The sequence below is a fragment of the Sciurus carolinensis genome, chromosome 2 (genome assembly GCF_902686445.1).
Source record: "Sciurus carolinensis chromosome 2, mSciCar1.2, whole genome shotgun sequence".
Lineage (NCBI taxonomy): Eukaryota > Metazoa > Chordata > Mammalia > Rodentia > Sciuridae > Sciurus > Sciurus carolinensis.
Window position 1 is genome coordinate 17,281,487 of NC_062214.1, and position 22,786 is coordinate 17,304,272.

General features: G+C 37.3%; 1 protein-coding gene across 1 annotated transcript in view; it reads left to right on the forward strand.

The window, feature by feature from the left end:
• Positions 1-22,786, forward strand: part of Chd6 (chromodomain helicase DNA binding protein 6) — a 206,508-nt gene that overhangs the window by 120,877 nt on the left and 62,845 nt on the right. The window contains 8 exon segments of the mRNA XM_047538643.1: positions 52-186; positions 3,263-3,384; positions 4,786-5,029; positions 7,797-7,973; positions 8,502-8,645; positions 11,479-11,734; positions 12,562-12,772; positions 22,113-22,308. Coding sequence (XP_047394599.1) covers positions 52-186; positions 3,263-3,384; positions 4,786-5,029; positions 7,797-7,973; positions 8,502-8,645; positions 11,479-11,734; positions 12,562-12,772; positions 22,113-22,308 — 1,485 coding nt within the window.

Below are 22,786 nucleotides of genomic sequence, written 5' to 3' on the forward strand. Positions count from 1 at the left end.
GATTGACTCCTTTAATAGGAAGAACCCTGTTTTTCTCCCACTTCCCATCAGGAGGTGACACATTACCTGGTGAAGTGGTGCTCCCTGCCATACGAAGAAAGCACTTGGGAACTGGAGGAAGACGTGGATCCTGCAAAAGTTAAAGAATTTGAGTCTCTTCAAATTCTCCCTGAAATTAAGCACGTGGTAATGTATCTATATCTCTGTGCGGCACCTCTTATAACATGTAATTTTATCTGGTTGTGAGACCCATTTGGCTATGCTCTTAAGCCATTTCTGTGCCATCTCACTTTTGTCATCCCCCCCCCAATGATCTGCAGTCCTTAGGGTATTTTCCTGCCTAAATCAGCCTGCACCCTGGTCAACTTTAGGTCTGGGCTCTGTTTTGTTGTGTGTGACATTTAAAAAGCTTGAACATGGTTTAGATTTCTTGGTGCATAGCTGGTCATATGTAGTCAGGAAGATGGAATGTATAAGAAGTACCCGGCATGCAGAAGCAGCTCAGCAGATAGTGTCTTTCCTGAGTCCAGTTATCTCTTACTTCATCATTGGTCTCTTTTCTTTGTTTTCATCCTTTTCCTTTACTCAACTGGAATAATTCTTAAGAGGAAGAATAGTCCTTTATCTGTAGATCCCTGGGGCCTCACAGAGAGAACATAGAGTTTTGATATAGGTTTATTCAATTGGTTTGTTTTTCTGATTCTGGATTATTTGTATATAGAGAGTATCAATCATTAAAAGGGGGAAGAATCGGAATCAAAGCCTTGTTAAGATAATTAGGAAAGAGAATCAGTTGTTAAAGGTACTGTAGACTGAAATGATCAATTTCTGTTTAAAAACATCACCATTTTCACATGAAAATCTCATACGGTTCCTTATTAGTGTTATTTGTTGCTTGTACATTACTGGCATTGGGATTCAAGAATAGACCTCAGCATTGAACTTAGATCTCTATTAGAATCCATTCAGGAGCAGTGTTTTGTTTTAGGTTTTTTGGTATATGAAAGGTGTAAAGAGACTTGTTAAGGTGCAGAATTGTGATTAGAAACTTACATAGTTTTATGGTGTTTGTCCACATGATTATTAAATTTCTCTTTTAACTCTCTCCTAAATATACTGTTGTCCATTTTAAATTTAATTTGTCAGTCATTAATTAAGTACCTTCATAAATGTATCTTCTATGAGATCTAAGAAACAAGGTATGGGCCCCGCCCACCAGCAGCTCAGTCTGATGAAAGAACCATAGGTTTGTACATGGACAACACCAGGATGATTGGGATGTGCAGCACAATGCAGAAGCCAACCAGGGTGGGAGCTGAGAGAAAGAGAAGTTCATTCTAACCATAATATGTTATCATCTGGAAGGAATTAGAATTCTTACCTGTCCTCCCAGCTTCACTTCCACTTGGTTTCTCAGCCTGTGTGCATTTGGCAGGAAAAAGAATACTAGGGTATTTTGGGGTGATTTCACATTTTCTTTGTTTTACTTTGCAGTTGTGAGACTTCTGTCCTCCCCATCTCTTAATGAGCCATAGTATCCTTTATACTTGCCTTTTTTTTTTTTCCAATTTATTTGTTTTCATTGAAAATGTATATTTTGAAATTTTATCTGAAAAATTCCAAACTGAAATTGTAGCAAAAGATATAATCAAAGCTATCTTTTTATATGTTAGGAAAAGGATGAGTTCTGATTGGTACTATACCTGAATGACTTTTACTTTAGGGATCTTATTCTGGATTTTGAAGTTTATAGATAACCTTTCCAGTCTTGATTCAGTATTTTAAAAACCTGAAAGAGGAAAAACCCAGAGCAGTGGCTAGATCAGAAAGTAATTCCTTTACATGAGAGTACTTCCAAGGCAGTGAAGTAGAAATCCACAGTGAAACTCTGTCTTGGTAGCTACAGGACTGAGAGCCAGCCAGGTACTTGAGTCTCTAAGGTCAAAAAAGCTTCCAGTGAACTGGGTTGCTTCGACTTCAGAGATCCAGGCTGAAGGCTGAACAGTTCTCATAGGCTAAGAAGAAGGTAATTTAAGGGAACAGAGCATAAGAACTTATAGGAATATCTTTACTCAGAAGCTTTTGCTTTAAAAAATATTTGTTTTTTTAGATTGGCATAATGTGTCTTTTCCTCCTTTGTTTCTAAAAACACCTGTAACTGTGTGTTGATAATATTCAACAGAGTTCCATTACAAGGTGCTTGTCTAACCACACCTGAAGTAATAAAATTAAGTTGTAATACGTATTTTTCTGAAAGGCCATGAATAGCGTACTCTTAAATCCAAACATGAGTTAAATAATTGAGGATTTTTTTTTTTTTTTAAATCTCATGTGTAAGTGGCTTGGTTTAAGATCTTAAAGTTTCAGTTTGGGAACTCAATTTGTCTATAAGCAAACCATGACTAAGCAAAAACAAACAAAATTTGTGGCTAGAAAAGCTGAATCATAAAGATTTAAATTTTCCCCAAATTAATAAGTTCATTGTAATCTAAATGAAATTCCAACAAAAGTTGAAAAAGTTTAATAAATTGATTCTAAAATTACACAAAATAGTAAATAAGAAGAGCAAAGATTTTTTGAAAAATAATTCCCCATCAGATATATAACTAGAGTAATTAAAGAATGTAATACACAAACCAACAGAAATGAAGAATTCTGATACAACGCCATGACACTCTTGGAACTTAATGTATAATCTCATATTGATATAGAAAAGATAGATTATTTTTAGAAACCATTGTTTCATTTGGAAAAATAAAATAGTATGACTGTCTCTATTTTGTTTAAGGGGAATTTAAGGAATTTGCTATTTTGATTTTTTTGCCTAATGTGTTGGCTTTAGAAACTAACCAACACAGTATTTGACCCACTGTACTTTCCTAAGCTGATACACAAAGTACCAATCCTGGCGCAAAGAATTACAAAAACAGTTACTTTTTATAGAAACTGAAAAACCTGACTAATGTTAGCTTGCAGGGAAATTAAAGTACAGATGGAAATGATATCCAGGAGTCTAAGTATAGTAGTATGGCACTTACCAAGATTTTAGGAGGGTCCATTTCTCTTCTTAATTACTTGCAAATTTATAGAAGTGTTCTTAATCTGATAAAATCTAGAATATATAGGAGCTTCTTATTACTCAAAAAATAACAACTATAGTTTGAAACCAGCCTTAGGACAGTATTTGAGATTTACACCTTGCCAGTAATTTTATTATGCTCTTACCATCTTCCTCTAACTGTACTTCTTGCTTCCTCCCTAGGAACGGCCTGCTTCAGACTCCTGGCAGAAACTTGAGAAGTCTCGCGAATATAAGAACAGTAACCAACTTCGGGAATACCAGCTTGAGGGAATGAACTGGCTTCTTTTTAATTGGTATAACAGGTGAGGGGTAGAACCAGCCCAGATGTTTGTCGTGGAGGTATACTGTTGCCTTAGCCTGGAAAACTGGCAGTAGCAGAATGGTGAGAGAGCAGTACAGCCTCCATTTAGGATTGTTCAAGGCTGACTTTGCTTTTATTTTAGGTGTTTCTCCAATCAAAAGGAGAAATGAGACTGAGCGTGAAGGCATACAACTATAATCCTAGCAGCTAGGGAGACTGAGGCAGGAGGATCATGAGTTTAAAGCCAGCCTCAGCAATTTAGCAAGACCTTAAGCAAGTCAGTGAGATCCTGTCTCTAAATAAAATATAAAAAAGGACTGGGGATGTGGCTCAGTGTTTAAGCAGCACTGGATTGAATCCCCAGCACCAAAAAAAGAGAGAAATAATGTTTAGATATCACTAACTTTGTGCCTTATTGGGGGGGAACAACCTAGGTGAAATAAAATACAAAATATTTTATAAAACTGTTTTCTATCTTTAACTCTTTAGTCTCCCTTACCCCCAATAAAAGGCTCTGAAAGAGAATGGATCTGAATTCTAGCCCACACTCTGGAACTTACTTGTGCGCCACAGATGTACTAGACTTGTGCTATAGCAGTTCATTTTGAATTTTTGGTGTTCTAGTTCTTGTCATTATCTGGTTAACCAGATGAAATTTCAGAAAGGTGGATTGAGATTTTCTAAACATTCTAGATTATACCACATAGTAGTGATTTTTAAGATTGTATTGTAATGCAAAACCCACCTTGATAGGATTCTGGACACCTGTGTGTAGCATAGTCTCTGCCACTTACTTAAGGTGTGAAAACCAGAGCATAATTTACCCAACCAGGTCTTGGGTTGCCCATCTGAACAGTGAAGGAGTGAGACCAGATGATGGCCAGACCCCTTCCAGGGCCACATAGCTCTGGTCTGTGATTCTGGATCACTAGAAGAAACCAACATTTTTATTCTAAGACATTTATCACATGGTTTAAAATTTTGTCCTTTGACAACATACAAGTGATAGATGATGAGAACCACATAACATCATATTTTTATTTTTATTTTGACTTTTAGGAAGTTTTTTAGTTACAAAAACTGGCTTAGGTTTAAAGCATTTGTTTCTCCTTGTCTTAATATTCTTTTAATTTTTAGTAATTTTAGTTTGTATTTTAATAGACATACTTCAGTATTTTTTCCCAAGTTGGCATAGTTCCATTTTGGAATAGGGAGGGTATGAAGAATAATAAAAATCAGCCTAAGTTTCATCTCTGTAAAATGAAAACAAGGCCTTCACTAATGACCATACAGGTCAAGGTGTACTTATCAAGCATTTTTGTTTGTTTGTTTTTGTTATTACCAACCTCTAACAACGCTCCTGTATTGATAATGCATTACCTTTATTTCTTCCCCTCTGCAGAAAAAACTGTATTTTGGCTGATGAGATGGGCCTAGGGAAAACCATCCAGTCCATCACATTCCTTTCAGAAATATTTCTTAGAGGAATCCACGGCCCTTTTCTCATCATTGCCCCTCTCTCCACCATCACTAACTGGGAGCGAGAGTTCCGGACGTGGACAGAGATGAATGCCATTGTGTACCATGGCAGCCAGATCAGCAGGCAGATGATCCAGCAGTATGAAATGGTGTACAGAGATGCACAGGTGAGTCTCACACAAATCACCGAGCCCCAGGTACTGCCTGGGTTCAGAACATCCTTTCTACCACTTGTCTTCAGGAGTTTCAGGGTCCTGAACTTGGGATAACTCTTGACTTACTCTATAGAGTAAGCTGATTTGAAGCTGATTTCTTGCTCCTCCCTTATAGTTTAATTTATGATAAAACTTATGATAGAGGTTTGCCTTGCAAACACAAAGCCCTAGGTTCAATCCCCAGCACTGGCGGAGGTGGGGGGGGGGGGGCGGACCATAGAATTAGAGGGCATGCTTTCTTGTTCCTCTGAGGTACCTCAAAGATCTTTTTTAGGCTTTCAGTGTTGGCTTATGAAGTTGCTTTTATATGTAGATTTTATCTGTATTGTTATATGCTCAGTGAAGGAAATGAGAAGAATTAGCATACAGTGGATAGATTTCCAGCCAGGTAGTTTGGAGAGGAGGTGAGCACACTGGACAAAGAAAAAGAGAAAACAGATTTCGTATTGTTAAATGCACAACAGAACTTTTTAAAAGTTTTGGTGGGACTGGAGTTGTGGCTCAGTGGTAGAGTGCTTGCCTGGCTTGTGTGAAGCCCTGGGTTTGATACTTAGCACCACATATAAATAAGTAAAATAAAAGATCCATTGACAACTTTAAAAAAAAAGATTTGTTAAACCCAAATAAATACAATTTTCTCATACTAGACAAAGGGGCCAAAAATATGCAATGGAGAAAAGATAGCCTCTTCAACAAATGGTGCTGGAAGAATTGGAAATCCATATGCAACAGAATGAAACTAAACCCATATCTCTCACCATGCACGAAACTAAACTCAAAATGAATTAAGGACCTCGGAATCAGACCAGAGACCGTGCATCTTATAGAAGAAAAAGTAGGTCCAGAGCTTCAACATGTCGGCTTAGGACCAGACTTCCTCAACAGGACTCCCATAGCACAAGAAATAAAAGCAAGAATCAATAACTGGGATAGATTCAAACTAAAAAGCTTTCTCTCAGCAAAGGAAACTATCAGCAATGCAAAGAAAGAGCCTACAGAGTGGGAGAAAATCTTTGCCAATCATACTTCAGATAGAGCAGTAATCTCCAGAATCTATAAAGAACTCAAAAAACTCTACACCAAGAATGCAAATAATCCAATCGACAAATGGGCTAAGGAAATGAATAGACACTTCACAGAAGAAGATCTACAAGCAATCAACAAACATGGAAAAATGTTTAACATCTCTAATAATAAGAGAAATGCAAATCAAAACCACCCTAAGATTCCATCTCACCCCAATTAGAATGGCTATTATCAAGAATACAAGCAACAACAGGTGTTGGCGAGGATGTGGGGAGAAAGGTACACTCATACATTGCTGGTGGGGCTGCAAATTAGTGCAGCCACTCTGGAAAGCAGTGTGGAGACTCCTTAGAAAACTTGGAATGGATCCACCATTTGACCCAGCTATCCCACTCCTTGGCCTATACCCAAAGGACTTAAAATCAGCATATTACAGAGATACAGCCACATCAATGTTCATAGCTGCTCAGTTCACAATAGCCAGATTGTGGAACCAACCTAGATGTCCTTCAATTGATGAATGGATAAAGAAACTGTGGTATATATATACAATGGAATATTACTCAGCCATAAAGAATGATAAAATTATGGCATTTGCAGGCAAATGGATGAAATTGGAGAATATCATGCTAAGTGAGATAAGCCAATCTCAAAAAACCAAAGGACGAATGATATCGCTAATAAGTGGATGATGACACATAATGGGGGGTGGGAGGGGTTAGTGTTAGGGTTAGAGTTAGGGTTAGGGAGGGGGGCAAGAATGGAGGAAGGAAGGACTGTATAGAGGGAAAAGAGGGGTGGGAGGGGTGGGGGGAAGGGAAAAAATAACAAAATGAATCAAACAGCATTACTCTGTAAATTTATGAGTACACAAATGGTATGCCTTTACGCCATGTACAAACAGAGAAACAACATGTATCCCATTTGTTTACAATAAAATTAAAAAAAAAAAAAAGGTTTGTTACATATAATGAGTTTGTTGAGCATGGTTATATGTATGTCTTCAGCACTGATTTTTATAGTTAAGCAAAGTAAAAAGTAAATGACTCCAATCAAGAAAGCCATTTGTCCTCCCCAGGGGTTCCATAGATAAAAAGAGACACTTGGGAGAAATTTCTCATGTGCTCTTAACATCATGCAGCTCTGCTTTTGAAATGTGATGCCAACACCAAGAAAGGCTGAAAGACCAAGGTGTGTCCTAATCCAATAGCACTTGCCCTGACTGAATCAGAATTATGATTTGAATCTATGCTAGAACCTGAGTTATAGGATGAAACTACTTAAATCTGAGAAGTGGCAGAGGGTTTCGTTGAATTCAAGCTGTACATGGTGTAGACCAAGTTCTGCCTGGAGATGTGTGAATCAACCCCATCTGCTTTCCTTATCATGGCAATTAGTAAATGATAGGCTCCCTGGTGCCTTCTGCATAGCTCATCCTTGCCACCTTTGTGACAATACTTGCTGCCTCCCCTTGTTTCATTGATGTGAAGTCTCTCTTTCCTAAATAGTGGATTCATTCTTACATTTTCTATTGCAGTCTTCAGTTTTCTCACAAGAGGAAAGCCTTGTGTGTTGACTTCCCACCTAGGCCTTAGCATGTAATAGTGCTCCTTTCTCTAATTCAGCCAGCAACCCATTAGCACAGTTCTGTAGCCATGGTATAAAGCTCTGCCTTCGGTTGTGTCTTCCTCAGGGAAACCCCCTCTCAGGAGTCTTCAAGTTCCACGTTGTCATCACAACATTTGAGATGATCCTGGCAGATTGCCCAGAGCTGAAGAAGATTCACTGGAGCTGTGTGATAATTGATGAGGCCCACAGATTGAAGAATAGGAACTGCAAACTTCTGGAGGGGCTAAAGCTCATGGCTCTGGTGAGAGTTAACCAGCTTTTTATATAAACAAGTACAGATTTCTTCTATTTGAGGTGAAGGAAGCTTTCCTCAGCCACGTTGCTTACTTGTATGTACATTGTTCTTTGCCCACAAATTGAATCCAAGAGGGATTTTAAGTAGCACAAAATTTGGGACCTGAAAATGTAAGCTGTTTTGATTTGTTTCTGGGTCCTGAATAAACTGGTACTAAACATGATGACCTCTTAGCATTAATGTATTAGAACAGTGTCAGTATGTGATGGGTTAGGCACTCAGTAAGTGAATGAATGAATGAATGAATGAATGAATGTCTGCTTAAGTTAAAATGAAATTGCTCCTAGAATCAGTGATGTGAAAGGAAAGGTAGTTATGACTGCCCCTGTGAAGTGTTGACAGTCTGTCTTTTCATCAAGACTGAATAGAATTACCCCATATTTGAGCACACAATGCCCTGGCTTAGTTTTCCCCATTAAATGTACTTTTTGGATAACTCAAACACTTTTTATCATGTGCTTTTAATTTGTGTAGGAACATAAAGTACTGCTCACTGGAACACCTTTGCAGAACTCTGTGGAAGAGCTCTTCAGTTTGCTAAATTTTTTGGAGCCATCACAGTTTCCTTCAGAGACTGCTTTCTTGGAGGAGTTTGGAGATCTGAAGACAGAGGAACAGGTAAGAGGGGGTGAAAGGATTGAGGAGATAATGTGAGAGTTACCTTCATATCAAGGAAAGAGCAAGTCATTATGGGGACAGGATGTAGCATGTTCTTGCATCTCTGGTAAAATGAGCATTGCCTCCTTTATTTTCTGTATTTGTTTATATTGGGGAAGACTACCTGATTATTAGCAATTCTTATTACAAAGGATAAATGAGTCAGCATCCAAAGTATCTTACAGTAGCATATCAGGCCTTCTGCTTCCTTGAGCTCCCTTGTGCATTCAGTGGTTTTGCTCATAGTCTGACTTCAGGAGTGTGATGCTTTTCTTCTGCTTGCCTTGTCCTTTCATCCTTCCTACATAATCAACAGCATGTTCCCAGGCCTGCCTTCTTGATTACAACCCAATACGCATGTAGTGAGGGAAAGAAGACAGTCGCATAGTTAGAGTAGTCCACTTTTATCTGGATCAACTGAGTTTCCTATTTTCGAAGGTCTAGTCCTAAATCCAGTTTATTGTACTTAAAACTAATTCCAAAAAACCAACATTAATAAACATCTACCTACTATGAGTAGAAATCTCTGTTAGGGATTTTAGAAATAAATCAGACAAGCTTAAGTGCCATAAGAGGAACAAATAATAGAGTTGAGAACTTTTTATGAATGCATTTTGAGGGATAGGTAGGTTTTGTACAGGTGGAGAGAGAAAAGGTGGTGACTACTTTGCATAGGAAAAAAAGCCCAACATAGTCTAAGTAGTGAAGAATTACCTGGTTGAACTGAAAACAGGGGAGGTGAATTGGGAAGGGGTGTACAGTTTTATTGTGGGAAGATCTTGAAAGACAGATTGAAGAGTCTGTAAATAATAGAGAAGCATGCAAGTCTTTTATTGTAGGAATGACATAATTAACTCTGCTAAATTAATCTAGCAATGATGTGAAAGTGGGTTGGGGCAAAGAATTGGGGAACTGAAAAGGTTTGGAAATTTCACTAATAGATGTCAAGAATACTCTCTGTAGTTCCAACTGTTTCTTTCTATTTGTGATGCAAGTCAGAGTTTGAGAACAGTGAATAATCAAACATAATTCCCCTCCTCTACATTTTCACTGTCTGTTGATCCTTCAGAAACCCTCTCTCCATTTTTGGACCATTAGAAATGCATCCTCTTCTCCCATTGCACTTAATTTGTGGTATGCATTTTTTCTTCTTCCTAGACAATGATCTCCTTGAGGACAAGGCCCACATCTTCTCCAAAGTTGTGTTTGTTGTATTGACCAGCACAGTGTCTGGCATATAGTATACTCTAAATGATTCAAGGTATGAACCAAGTGAAAGGCAAAAGCTGAACCCAGCATGTGACAGATTGACATTTGTTCCTTTCTTTAACAGTTAGCTAGCTCTGTCTTTTCTCTTTGGACTTTTTTACAAAGTAATTCCTTATCCATTTTGGGGGATTAGACTCCTAAGTACCCTTGGTTATTAAAATCAAGGTCTCATAAGAGAGCCAGGTTTAAGATTGGGGTTAGTTAGAAGAAAACCATAAAAATGGCATCAAATTTTTTTTTAAATTTACAATTTATTTATATTTAATTGATAAAAAGAATTATATATTGTGTTTTGAGATATGTATATGTGATAGATGGCTAAACAGAGCTGGTATATGCATTGCTTCACCTCCTTATTTTTTGTGGTAAGAATACTCAAAATCTGCTCTTATAGCAGTCTTCAAGAAAACATTGTTATTAACTCTAGTTGCCATGTTGTACAGTAGATGTCTTGAGCTCATTTCTTCCACGTAACTGAAGTTTTCTGTCTTTTGATCAACATCTGCCCGGGCCCCATGCCCCACCCCAGTCTCTAGTAATCAGCATTCTACCCTTTGCTTCTATGAGATATCTCTATTTTAAAAGACAGTGAATGAAATTTGTAGAAAGCATCTGTTTCCAAAGTAAAGCATATTCATTGTTGTCTAAAACCTGCTCCAGTAACTCTCCTAGTGACTTCAAGAAGCATTGCCACAACAGATTCCACCCCTTTTATAATATTTGAACAGCCTTTTCTGACTTGAAACTTGATCTTTTACATTTTCATTTTCCTTTATTTTCCCATTAGGCTTAATCTTTCAGGTACCACATTTTAGCCCCAGGGTAACTCAGGTACTTTGAATCCCTTACTCCCCACCCCAGTTGTCTTCCTGGGAAAGGGAACAAGTCACCTTGCTGGTGCATTCATGTGAGTGGAGATCTTTGTCCAGTCCTAGACTGTCAGGATTAAAATAGATCATAGCAAAGAACATATCAAGCTTGAAATGTCACTAATGTAACAACTGCCAGAGGGAATGGGAGCTGTCACTATACAACATTAATTCCTTATACTGGTACCCCCAAACACATATGCTGATGGTGTTGTTTAAAAGACCTAGACGGACTCCATTTCCAGATTGCCTCAACTTACTATGTTCTTTTAACATCTAAGTCTTCACTTTGAGATATATCATTTGTTCCTCCTAACAAGATTTAAAATATTCTTTAGTTAATTGCTGTACGTGTGTGTGTTAGAAAGTGAGAGATAGGTTTGTTTTCTCCATCCTAGCAAATAGGTACCGTCTTCTTTTTCCCTTTTTATCTTTTGAGATTGTCATAGGTTCTTGGTAATTTGTGAATTAAAGCTAGATTCCTTTTTTCCTTCTAGTACTATTATAAACTCCCCCTTTTGGAATCATGATCTTTCTTTTAGTCTGTTACCACAGTTCTGTGATTTAGATATTCAAGAGATGATAGTAAAGGTTGGAATACCCCCAGTAATCAGTCAGGATTGGAGCAGGTAAATAGAACTTATTTCCCTAAACAGGTAAAGAAACTGCAGTCTATCCTAAAGCCAATGATGCTTCGGCGCCTGAAAGATGATGTGGAAAAGAACCTTGCTCCCAAACAAGAGACAATCATTGAAGTAGAACTTACCAATATCCAGAAAAAGTACTACCGTGCCATCCTGGAGAAAAACTTTTCCTTCTTGACCAAGGGAGCAAATCAGCACAACATGCCCAATCTTATCAACACTATGATGGAGCTGAGAAAGTGCTGTAACCATCCCTACCTGATCAATGGTAAGTTGAACCAGTAGGTAATAACTCAGAACAGGCAGAAACCTCTGCCAGAAACCAATGATAATCAAAGATCTTATGTATTGCATTCTCATTATATACTGCTACACACATACTCTCACCTTTTTACACAGTATAAAACTGAAGTTAAGAGAAGTTGATGGATTTGCCTAAGGAGACTTGCTAATAAATACACAGAACCAAGTTTGAAACTTCCTTCTTACGAGCTCTCTACCTCTGCCATTCATGCTCTGCCTTGCAGAAGGTGCACATCACTCAGCTGTTTGTTGCCCTTATTTACTCACAAGCTAGCCCACGTTTTCCACTTGGGGATGGGAAATTGTAACTTTGCTGAATAGATAATGCTGCAATGAGATTTAAACTGTGCAGATAAATTTAACATTTTACTAGTTAGATAAGATTTGGAGAGGTATTTTTATAATGAAACTTTTTTAGAAATTTTTAAATCAAAGTGTGACTTGGATTCTCTTATAGCAATTCTTATGATGACAAGAGGCATGAAGGCTTTTTCTTGTCAAAATTCTGGGACAATTTCTTTACCTATGTGGATCAGTTTAGGACTTAACATCTCAGTTCTGTCTACTTCGTAAAAATTCCCTGGAAAGCAAAGTTCCCTCATTGACCCTCCTACCAACAGTGAGCTTTCTGCCAGAGGTATACTCCAGGAACACACCCAGCATCTCCTCACTGAACTGTTGGTCCAGGATCTATTAAGAATCCATTTCACTTTTTCCAGGATTTGTAAAACAGAGAGCAGCTTTTACCCTTACATTTTGTTCAAAGAATTATTTTGTTCCATTCATTTTCAGGGGCAGAGGAAAAAATTCTAGAAGATTTCCGAAAAACCCACAGCCCTGATGCCCCTGATTTTCAGCTACAGGCCATGATTCAGGCAGCAGGGAAGCTGGTACTGATTGATAAACTGCTCCCTAAGCTAATTGCTGGTGGCCACAAAGTCCTCATCTTCTCTCAGATGGTACGCTGCCTGGATATCCTGGAAGATTATCTCATCCAAAGGAGGTGAGCCTGCATCAAAGCTCTGCATCCAGTACTGTGGGCAGCTCCTTTTCCTTGGTTTCTTTCTGATCCATTCAGGCATTCAAAATTGGAGAAAAGGAATCTCCTCTTAAAGACTGATCAAAATTCAAAGTTAATCTTATGACCAAGTATATTCAAGTTTAACTGGAGTAAATTTCATAGCCTATAAAATGGAATCCTTGTTTTGCTTAAGAAAAATCCTATATGATTATGTTCACATTAATTGGAATAAACAATTGAAATAGCATTAGAAGAGATTAAGAAAATAATGTATTTACATTTTTCTTGCTGCTAATAATGAAATGCATCCCATAAGGTATCACTGCATCACGTTTCTGAAAATGCATAACCTGACAACTCAGAAAGACTTTTATGTCCTTTCTTAGCAAGCTCTCTAAGGTTTTATAATACACTGGATGTGGCCTCCCACTTCATTTTTTGTTTGTAATTTTGTGAACCTGAATTTCATTACTCATGCAGGTGAAATGCCCATGTTATTATCCTGATGATTTGAGGTCTGTGTGGGAAACACATTTGTTAAATCACATATGATACCTTAGATTTTCAGTCACTGTGATACATCAGTCATCTGAAGATGACAAATGGGTTTTTACAAATGTACTTTTTTTTTTTTGTGGTACTGGAGATTGAACCCAGGGCCTCATGCTTGCGAGGCAAACACTCTACCAACTGAGCTATATCCCCAGCCCACAAATGTACTTTTAATGATAAAACACTTTTCAAGATTATAGAAACTAGTAGCTTAGGCATTGCTAAGTTTAAAAGAAATATTTGTTTTCAAATAATAAAATCAAAGCAAATCTCAGGTGCCTTAACCAGTGTTCTTACCCTTTAAGATTCTGTTTGCGCTCATGGATTACATGTACTTTATAGGAAAAGTATTAAAGAAAATGACAATTTTTATGAGCATGTTAACACTTAATATTATGTACAAAATTCTTTAAAGTCTGTTAAGCCTATAAAAGAATTTCTCAGAGCTCCAACGTAGAGACATATTTTAAAGAATTACTGAGATTTTTTTTTTTCCTTAGATGAGGCTACTTTGAATAAATTAAATGGACAAAGCAGTTTTGTAATTTATAAATTCACCATAGATTAGGAGCCCATTGCCAAAGCACTTGCTTGTTATAAATATCTTACTCTTCAAAATATGTACAGCTGTTAGTTTTTAGGTTTTTTAAGAATCCCAAAAATAATAGTGTAATTAACAGACTTTTGGTAAGTATGGAAGTCTTCATTTGGCTCTCTTTTATGCTGTTTTTCCCCTTACCATTTATTGCAATTTATTGTTCAGATTCAGTATTAAATAGATTCTCTTGAAAATATGGTGACATGTAATACCACCACTTAGAGAAGTCCCTGTTTATGCTTGGGAGTTTATCCTATTCATCTTTTTGTTGTTGTTGTTCACATGTATGTTTATTTGTTTGAACTGGGATACTACTCTATATCCTACTTCATATTCTACTTTTTTTTGTTTTTCTAGGCATTGAACCCAGGGCCAATGTACCATGGAGCTGTACCCCAGCCCTTTTTATTTTTTTATTTAGAGATAAGTTCTCACTTAGTTTTCCAGGTTGGCCTTGAACTTTGCAATTCTCCTGCCTCCCAAATCACTGGAATTACAAGTATATACCACCATATCCAGCTATAACTCACGTTTTTTATTTAATATATTAAGAATTTTTTCTGCAACAAAATTTTGATGATCAACATGATACTCTGTTCCCACCATTTCCAATTTTTCAGCATTTTAAGGGGTTTTGTGAATGAATATCCCTTTATTATCATAATTATTTCCAGTTAAGTCCCTAAGGTAAATTCTGATGTACATTTTTTTAAATGATTGATATATATATTTCCAGAGCATCCTGTAGTGAGAGTGTTTTATTCATATGCTTTCAAGTCCAAGAACCCTTTTTTCCTATATTCTGATCAATACCCTTAATCTGTACTAATTCAGTAAGTCAGAATTATGATCTCTAATTTGTATTTCTGATTACTTAATGAAAATGAATATTGTTCATATTACCTATTTATATTTCTTTTTTATGGATTGCTTATTCATGTTGTTCCATTACTTCCTATTGCTCTTTTTTTTTTTTGTCAATTTTTTTTTTTTATTGTAAACAAATGGGATACATGTTGTTTCTCTGTTTGTACATGGCGTAAAGGCATACCATTTGTGTAATCATAAATTTACATAGGGTAATGTTGTTTGATTCATTCTGTTATTTCCTATTGCTCTTTGATTTTTTAAAATTTATTAATCCATGAGAATTATTAAGAATATGTTGGGAAGACTGAGGCAGGAGGATCTCAAGTTCAGGGCCAGCCTGGGCAACTTAGCAACGCTGTCTCAAAAAAAGGAGGATTGGGAATGTAGCTCAGAAGTGGAAGGTTCCCATGTTCAGTCCCCAGTACCAATATACAAACACCCTCCCAGTTTTATTTTTGCCTTTCGATTTTGTTTACGAGTGTGGGGTTTTGTTTATTTTTAAAGTTCCCCCTACCTTTCAGCCATTTTCTTTTTGTTCTTTTATGGTGTCCTCACCCCAGCTTCATCCAGCAAGGGTTCTTCTGGCTTTCATCATTATCTTTACTTTTCCTTTTTAGCTTAGTTTTTATTCTCATCAAAGTTATATACGCACATGATTTGAAGAGCCAGATCATTTTATTAGTTATGAAAAAGTGAATGTTCTAATTTACTCTCCATTTCCCCCAGTTTTCCACACTCCATAAACAATTACTTTCTTCCTTATGTTGTTTCCCTAGCATATAGCTTAATTTAAATAATATTATTAGTTGTAATTCCTTGATAATTTTCCAGTTTTAGGAATTACCTGTTCTCATAATGGAAGATGAATATTTAGACTTTCATTGCCCTTCATAACCATGGTGTATGCAGCTTCTGCCCTATCTTCTTAGTATGCCATGTAATGTTTGGGGTTAGGTTTGTATTCTGGGTTTATTGGCACTTAGGTTAAAATATAACTATGTAGTAGTATATGTTTACTTTTTTCGCTTGTACAGTTTTTATTCTTTGAAGTTCAAAATTATCTTTTTACTTGATTACTTCTTTTCATATGATTATAATTCAGTTGCAAACTGATCTGGTTGGCTAAATCTCCTTTTTTTATGTTCTGACTCGCCAGTCTTCTCAGTGCCTTAACTTCTAGGTCCTCCTGACCTCCTCCACCCTGGCGTGTTACTTTTCCCATTAAGTGCACAACAGTCAACTAATATGTCTTCTGGGATCCTGCTGATGAGTTTCTTTCCTCCCCTTTTGACTCAGATCTCCTTTGGTGGATTCCTTGTTGGAGCACCTCTTCTAGGAACTTCTGAGGAAGGGTAAATGATAGGTGAATTTTAAGACGTTGTCTGAAAATGTTTTTAGTCTACCCTCATTCTTAAATAGTACTTTGACTGGATTTAAGATTATAGGTTAGAAATTCTTTTCCCACAGGATTTTGAAGGTGTTTCTACACTCACTCCAGAGTTGCTGTTGACAAATTCTGAGGCCTTTCATATTCCTGGTCTATGTATGTAAAGTTGTTTTGTTTGTTTGTTTGTTTTAGAAGCTTTTATGTATTCCTTTTGACCTCTGTCCTGTGACATTTTACAATGATGCACCTCATCATTCTGGGTACTTATCTTTTCTACCTAAGTTCCTTGGGTTTGTTTTTGTTGTTGTTGTTGTGGGGATTGAACCCATGGCCTTGTGCACTTGAGGCAAGCACTCTACCAACTGAGCTATATCCCCAGACCCATTTCCTTGGGTTTTAATGAACTCATGATGGTTTCTGAGTTCTGCAGTCATTCAAGTCTTTGTTCCTGTTTATGATGTGTTGATTTACCCCGGCTACTTCCAAGATTTTCTCTTAATTTTTGGTTTTCAGCAGTTTGTGATATCTGGAATGCATACTGCTTAGGGTTCACTAAGCTTCCTGGTTGCTAAATGAATATTTTTCATCGCGTTTGGGGTACTTTTGTTCATTATTTCTTCAATTTCTTTTTGCCCCATTCTCTTATTTCTTTGTGAGACTCCCAAATACCTGGGTATTTGACCTTAGATATTGTACAAAGGTCCCTAAGTTCTCTTCTTTTAGTATTTTAATCTTTTATATCTGTCTTTTGTTGTGACTTACCTGTCTTCAGGTTCATTGACTTCTCTGTCATCTCCGTCATGCTTAATTAAACCAACCCATTGCTTAATTTTAGAGTTTTTTTGGTTGTTTTGTTTTGTTTTTTGATTTGTTTGTTTTTTAGTTCTAAGATTTGTGTTTGATTATTTGTTTACTAGTGTTTTGTTTTTTTGCTCGGGTTTCCTATTTTCATTCATTACTTACATTCTTTTGTTGAGCATAATTATAAGTTCTTGTCTGAATTACAGCATTGAAGGTTTGGCATCTATTAACTTTTTTCTGAAGACTGGGTCACATTTACCTTTTCTTTCATGTGTTACATAATTTTGAGGGGTTTTTTTTCCCCTAGCATTGTAAATACTATGTTTTACAGATTTAGGATTCTGTTATATTACTCTGAAGATATTGATGGTTTTTATTTGGAGAGAGTTAACTAGGTTATGTTCAAAATGCAAACTTTTTCAACAACTCTGGTAGGTTGCAGCTCCTACCTCAGTTCAGCCTGAGCTAGCATGAATCTGAAGTCAACCAGAGACTTACTCCACATACTCCACCAGTGTCCCTGTTGTTAGACTCTATGCATCCTCACTTTAGTTACACCCAGTGCTACCAATGTCTCATACCTTTGGACATTATGCAGCTTTACATTAGACTAGGTCTTGCCTGGGATTCTGCTTCCTTCAGATCAGATACCGCTTGGCATGTTTCCAGCTTCCAGAATGTTACCATTTCTGTTCTGTTTGTAGATCATTTGGGGGAGAGTGTTATGCCTTTTACTAAACAAGATAAACAAATTAAATGTTCATGTTGATTCATGATGCTTTCTTTGATTTTCTTTTTTCATTTTAGTCTTCTTTTTTCTTTGTTTTGGTAAATAACATTAATTGAAGTTTCTTTCTGATAAGTCTGATTTCTGATTTTTTTTTTTTTTTTTTTTTTTTTTTTTTCAGTACTGGGGATTGTGCTTGCGAGGCAGGCACTCTACCAACTGAGCTATATCCCCAGCCCTCTGATTTTTTATTTACTAAAAAAGTTCATCATTTTCCTCCATTCATATAAAATGCTATCTATTCATAAAATATACTGAGACATGTATACACTGGCTTTGTGTCTAACCTTTCTGTTCTTTTGATCAATACTTTTATCATTTTGCTCCTATATTATTCCAGATGAACTTCAGAATTATTCTTTAAACCTATATCTGTTTCCACCCCTAACTCCAGAAAAATATGTATGTATACATATATACACATTTACATATCTCTAGAGACATATGATAGAATTGTTATTAACTTTTATTAAGCAGGATAGGATTGACATCTTTGTAAAATTGTGGAACTTGTCACTGGACCTGGTGGCTCATGCCTATAATCCCAGTGACTTGGGAGGTTGAGGCAGAAGGATCATGAGTTCAAAGCTAGCCTCAGCAACAGCAAGGCACTAAGCAACTTGGTGAGACCCTGTCTCTAACATACAAAATAGGGCTGGGGATGTGACTCAGTGGTTGAGTGCCCGAGTTCAGTCCCCGGTACCAAAAAAACAAACAAAAAAAAAACTTGAACATGCTAGTCACTTAAATCTTTCATATACACAGTTGATTTAATAAATATTATGTGTGTTCCTTGTGCTAGAACATTTGTTGATTACATAGTGGTGAACAAAACACCATAGCTTCTAGTGTTTTGTTACAAATTCTATATATTTCTTACTGAATTTAATCCTAAGCATATTGTATGTTTGTGGTGAATGCAATTCTTCCCCTACCCGCCTCTTCTCTTCCCCTCCCCTTTTCTCCCCTCCCTTTCCATCCCTATCCCTTCCTTCCCTCTGTTTTCCATCTGGTTATTACTAGGAAACAAGAGAATTGTTCATTTCCCCTTAGTCCTTCTGAGGTCAACATTTCTTATGCCAAAAATGTGTCACTCCCATCTCCCAATCCCTACCCCCTGGCCAGTTACACAGGTTTTTCAAGTGCCACCTGCTTCTTGTTGAGGTTTGACAATGACTCAGAATTTGATGAGCCACTTCAACTCCTAGGGATCTCATTCAAAATACAGTTGTTGCAGAGGATTAATTGCTATGCTGAAATTTGATGTGGAAAATTTTATGGTGTCTGATTTTTCTTTCAGACTTATTAGCCCTCAAGGTTTTCTTTGTTCTTGGGCCTCTTTGCATCTCCAGCTGACAGTTTGGTTTTGTTCCCGTTTAATTTCATGCCAGACTCTAACACAGAAATGAGGGCACAGCCAGAGGATCTGACTTAGAAGTGAGGAGAGATTTAAAAGAACTCAAATAATTCCATTTTTAGTTTTATGTTCTTTGAGAGCACTCCCTCAAAACACAACAACTGATGGAAATGAAAATTATTATTCCAGTCATCCTGTACAAGCTTCATTTCTTTAAATTCTTGTTATATCATAGCTGGCAAAACACTTATCTAATTTTATGGGAATTTTTTTTCCCTTGGTGATGGCTGAACTACATCATCACTATTTATTGATTTCTCCTTCCCCAAAGGCTGTGCCATTTCCCAGCCTCACTTTGATTCATTGGTCCAATAGCTACTCCCTGATGACCAGGGTGTCTTGGTCATGGAGAACTGAGTCCTCTGTTCCTGCAGCGTCATTCACGTGTGTAGGTGCAGGGGTGGTGGCTGTCATTTAATTGAATCTCAACCCTGTCTTCTCTCTCTGAATCCTTTGCTACTTCTGCTATATAATTACCTGGCCAAATTTCTGTGGGTGAACTATTATAGATCCTCAGATCATTGATTTATCAAAGACATTTTGATACCTAGGTATAGTTTCTGCCTCCACCTTGTGTTAGAGTTACAAGTTTCCAAACTCTAGTAGTGTCCCCTATTTGTCTTTAATTTCTCTTCTAAGTTTTTAAGAAAACATTTCTGTCCTACGGCAGTGAAATTTAGGGTACCATTTGAAAGCCATCAGTCAAATGCATCTGGCTTTGACTCAGTTGTCAGTGAGGTGACTGAGGGAGGCACTTTGCTTTTATTTTTTTTTTATGTTTTTTCATTTTGTGTTGTTTTTAAGTTTCCTCAAGTATAAAATGGAGATGATAACAGAAGCCTCCTCATAGGATTATAGTGAGATTAAGTGTGATGGTACATATCAAGGATGTGCAGGTGTGCAGCAGAGCAGATGCTAAAGAACTTGCTGCTGCTATTATTGTGGTTGCTACAGATGACATCTGTACAATGCAGAAATCTGGCCCTTGGCTTTCATCTTATGACACAAAAATCTTTTTGGTTCGCCTTCATGATAGTCCTTTCATTTGCTATTATAGGTCCCTTATAATATTGCTCTTGAGTATATGTTAATTTTAAAAGAAGAAATAAAGAAAAACATTCATGGTCATACTTCGACAGATGTCTGCAGCTTTGTAGATTTCTGGCAGTTTTCAGACTTGTTTCTTTGCTTCATATGTGTCTGTCATTAATATCTGGGTTGGTCAGGTTTGTTTTTTGGTTTTTGGGTTTTGTTTTTGCCCTTTTTTTTTTGTTTTGTTTTTGTTTTCGTTTTGAGCATAAAAAAGTAAGATTTAAGTGAGAAGAAAAGAAAGAGAACTCCTGCAGAGCAAGAAGTGACCCAGTAGGGTTGCTGTGGTCAGGTTTTTTATGTGTATTTCCTTGGCTGCTTTCTTTCCAGGGCTTTTCTTTCTTTCAAGGATGTCAGGCTTATTTTACCAGATAAAATTTTCTAAAACCACCCTCACACAATCATCTTCCCATAGAATGTCTTGTTCTTTTCCTCTTACCAGTTGCTTAGCTAAGTTCTAGAGATCTGTTTTTACAAATTCTGGGCTACAGATTAGATTTTGTCAAGATTTCTGGTCTTGGCTGTTGTTGGATTTAGGATGACTTGGTCTTCTTCTCACAAGGTTCCTATTGGTTCTACTTGACTGGTGAGTTTTTGTTTATAGATCAAAATTGGGCCCTGAGTAACACCCCTTTTTAATTCATTTGTTGTCAGTAGAGTAAATAAGAAAATAATTTTAAGAAGAATACGGTAGGAAAGAGTAAGATTGCTGCTGAATCTTACTTCTGTGTTAATTTCAGTCTTCCCCATAAATGTTTCTTCTGTGTTTTCTCTCTGTATGGACAGTAGCACTCTCTCCCCATAACAGTTTCATTTCCTGTTCTCCTTCCTCTTACCCTTAACCCCACCATACTATCCACCTCATTCCTTAACTATCCACACAGGTAAATGCCTTTTTCCTGCTATTCAGTTTTACTCTCACTTTATTTTCCACTAAATATTCTCCAGCCTCCCTGTCCCCAGCACACCCTCAGAAATCTTTCCTGTGATTTATCTTACTTGCCTAAATATATTGCCTAGAAGACGTTGATTTTAGTTGTAAATTTGGAGGCTTTGCAGGTTCTTCTAAAGCTTTGAGAAACTGGTAGACCAGTTTATTTTCTGACATAAAGATATCTGACATTTTCTCTCAGTTTGCTTGTTAGATGGTCATATACAGTAAACAAGTTAACCCAAAGAGGTGGGAAAGTTCCACAGTGTGACAGGCATGACAGACACCCTCATTAGTTCACTTGCTCTCCATATATTGCAGCATAACCCAGTTAAAAGGCTTTGCAGATTCTATTCCCTGTTTTTAACCAAACTAAATGATATGTGTCTTTGAAAGAATTGACCAACCCATGCACGAAAGGATGGCCTGGAAGTAGAGTCTTAGCGTTTTCACTTATCCTAAGCGCCTGGAAACTGATGTGAACTCTGGGTCCTTGTTAGGAGCACTACTGAGAGTTGATAGTTGGGGCTTTTGTTTTTTCTGGTCTCATGATTAACTTTACTACAGATATAAACTGGAAAATAAGTTGCATGGGCAACTTGTTGGGGATCAATATTTTAGGTTTATAATTCTTCAAGTACTCCTTAGTGTATGGCTGGATTTTTGTTTTGTTTCAGATTTTCTTTATTGGGCGGGGGGCACATTTTCCAATGCAGTTTATGTGTCTGCCCTGCTTCATATGGGGGGGTGGGATTCCTTCTAGACTGCTGTCATTTGGTCCAAATTTAGAAGACTTAAGGCTGCCAGGCAGTAGCTTCCTGCATTGTTTGCTGTTCTGCATTGAAGTTATGATTAACACCTGGGCTTTTCATTCGTTTGGGTCCCTTCAGATACACGTATGAGCGAATTGATGGGCGAGTACGGGGAAATCTACGCCAGGCAGCCATCGACCGGTTCTGTAAGCCAGACTCAGACCGCTTTGTCTTTCTTCTGTGCACCAGAGCGGGAGGCCTGGGGATCAATCTCACAGCTGCTGATACTTGCATCATATTTGATTCTGACTGGAACCCACAAAATGACTTGCAGGTAACATTAGGATGAATGCTCTTTACCTTAGCTGCCCCGAATCTCAACATCATGAGAGAATCTGGCTCAGCTATAGATTGTCTGCCATGCTCCAGGCTGAGGTGCTGGCCCGAGCCTTGGTCAGGGCATGAAACCCTATGAAAAGTAAATGACTCTTCCCGCTAATTAGAGTGATATGTCCTTTTACTTTAAATCAAATGTTTCATGGTAGTCTCCAAATGTAGAACAGAGATGCTATTTTTATTTTCTGACATAAAGATATCTGACATTTTCTCTCAGTTTGCTTGTTAGATGGTCATATACAGTAAACAAGTTAACCCAAAGAGGTGGGAAAGTTCCACGGTGTGGCAGGCATGACAGACACCCTCATTAGTTCACTTGCTCTCCATATATTGCAGCATAACCCAGTTAAAAGGCTTTGCAGATTCTATTCACTGTTTTTAACCAAACTAAATGATATGTGTCTTTGATAGAAAAG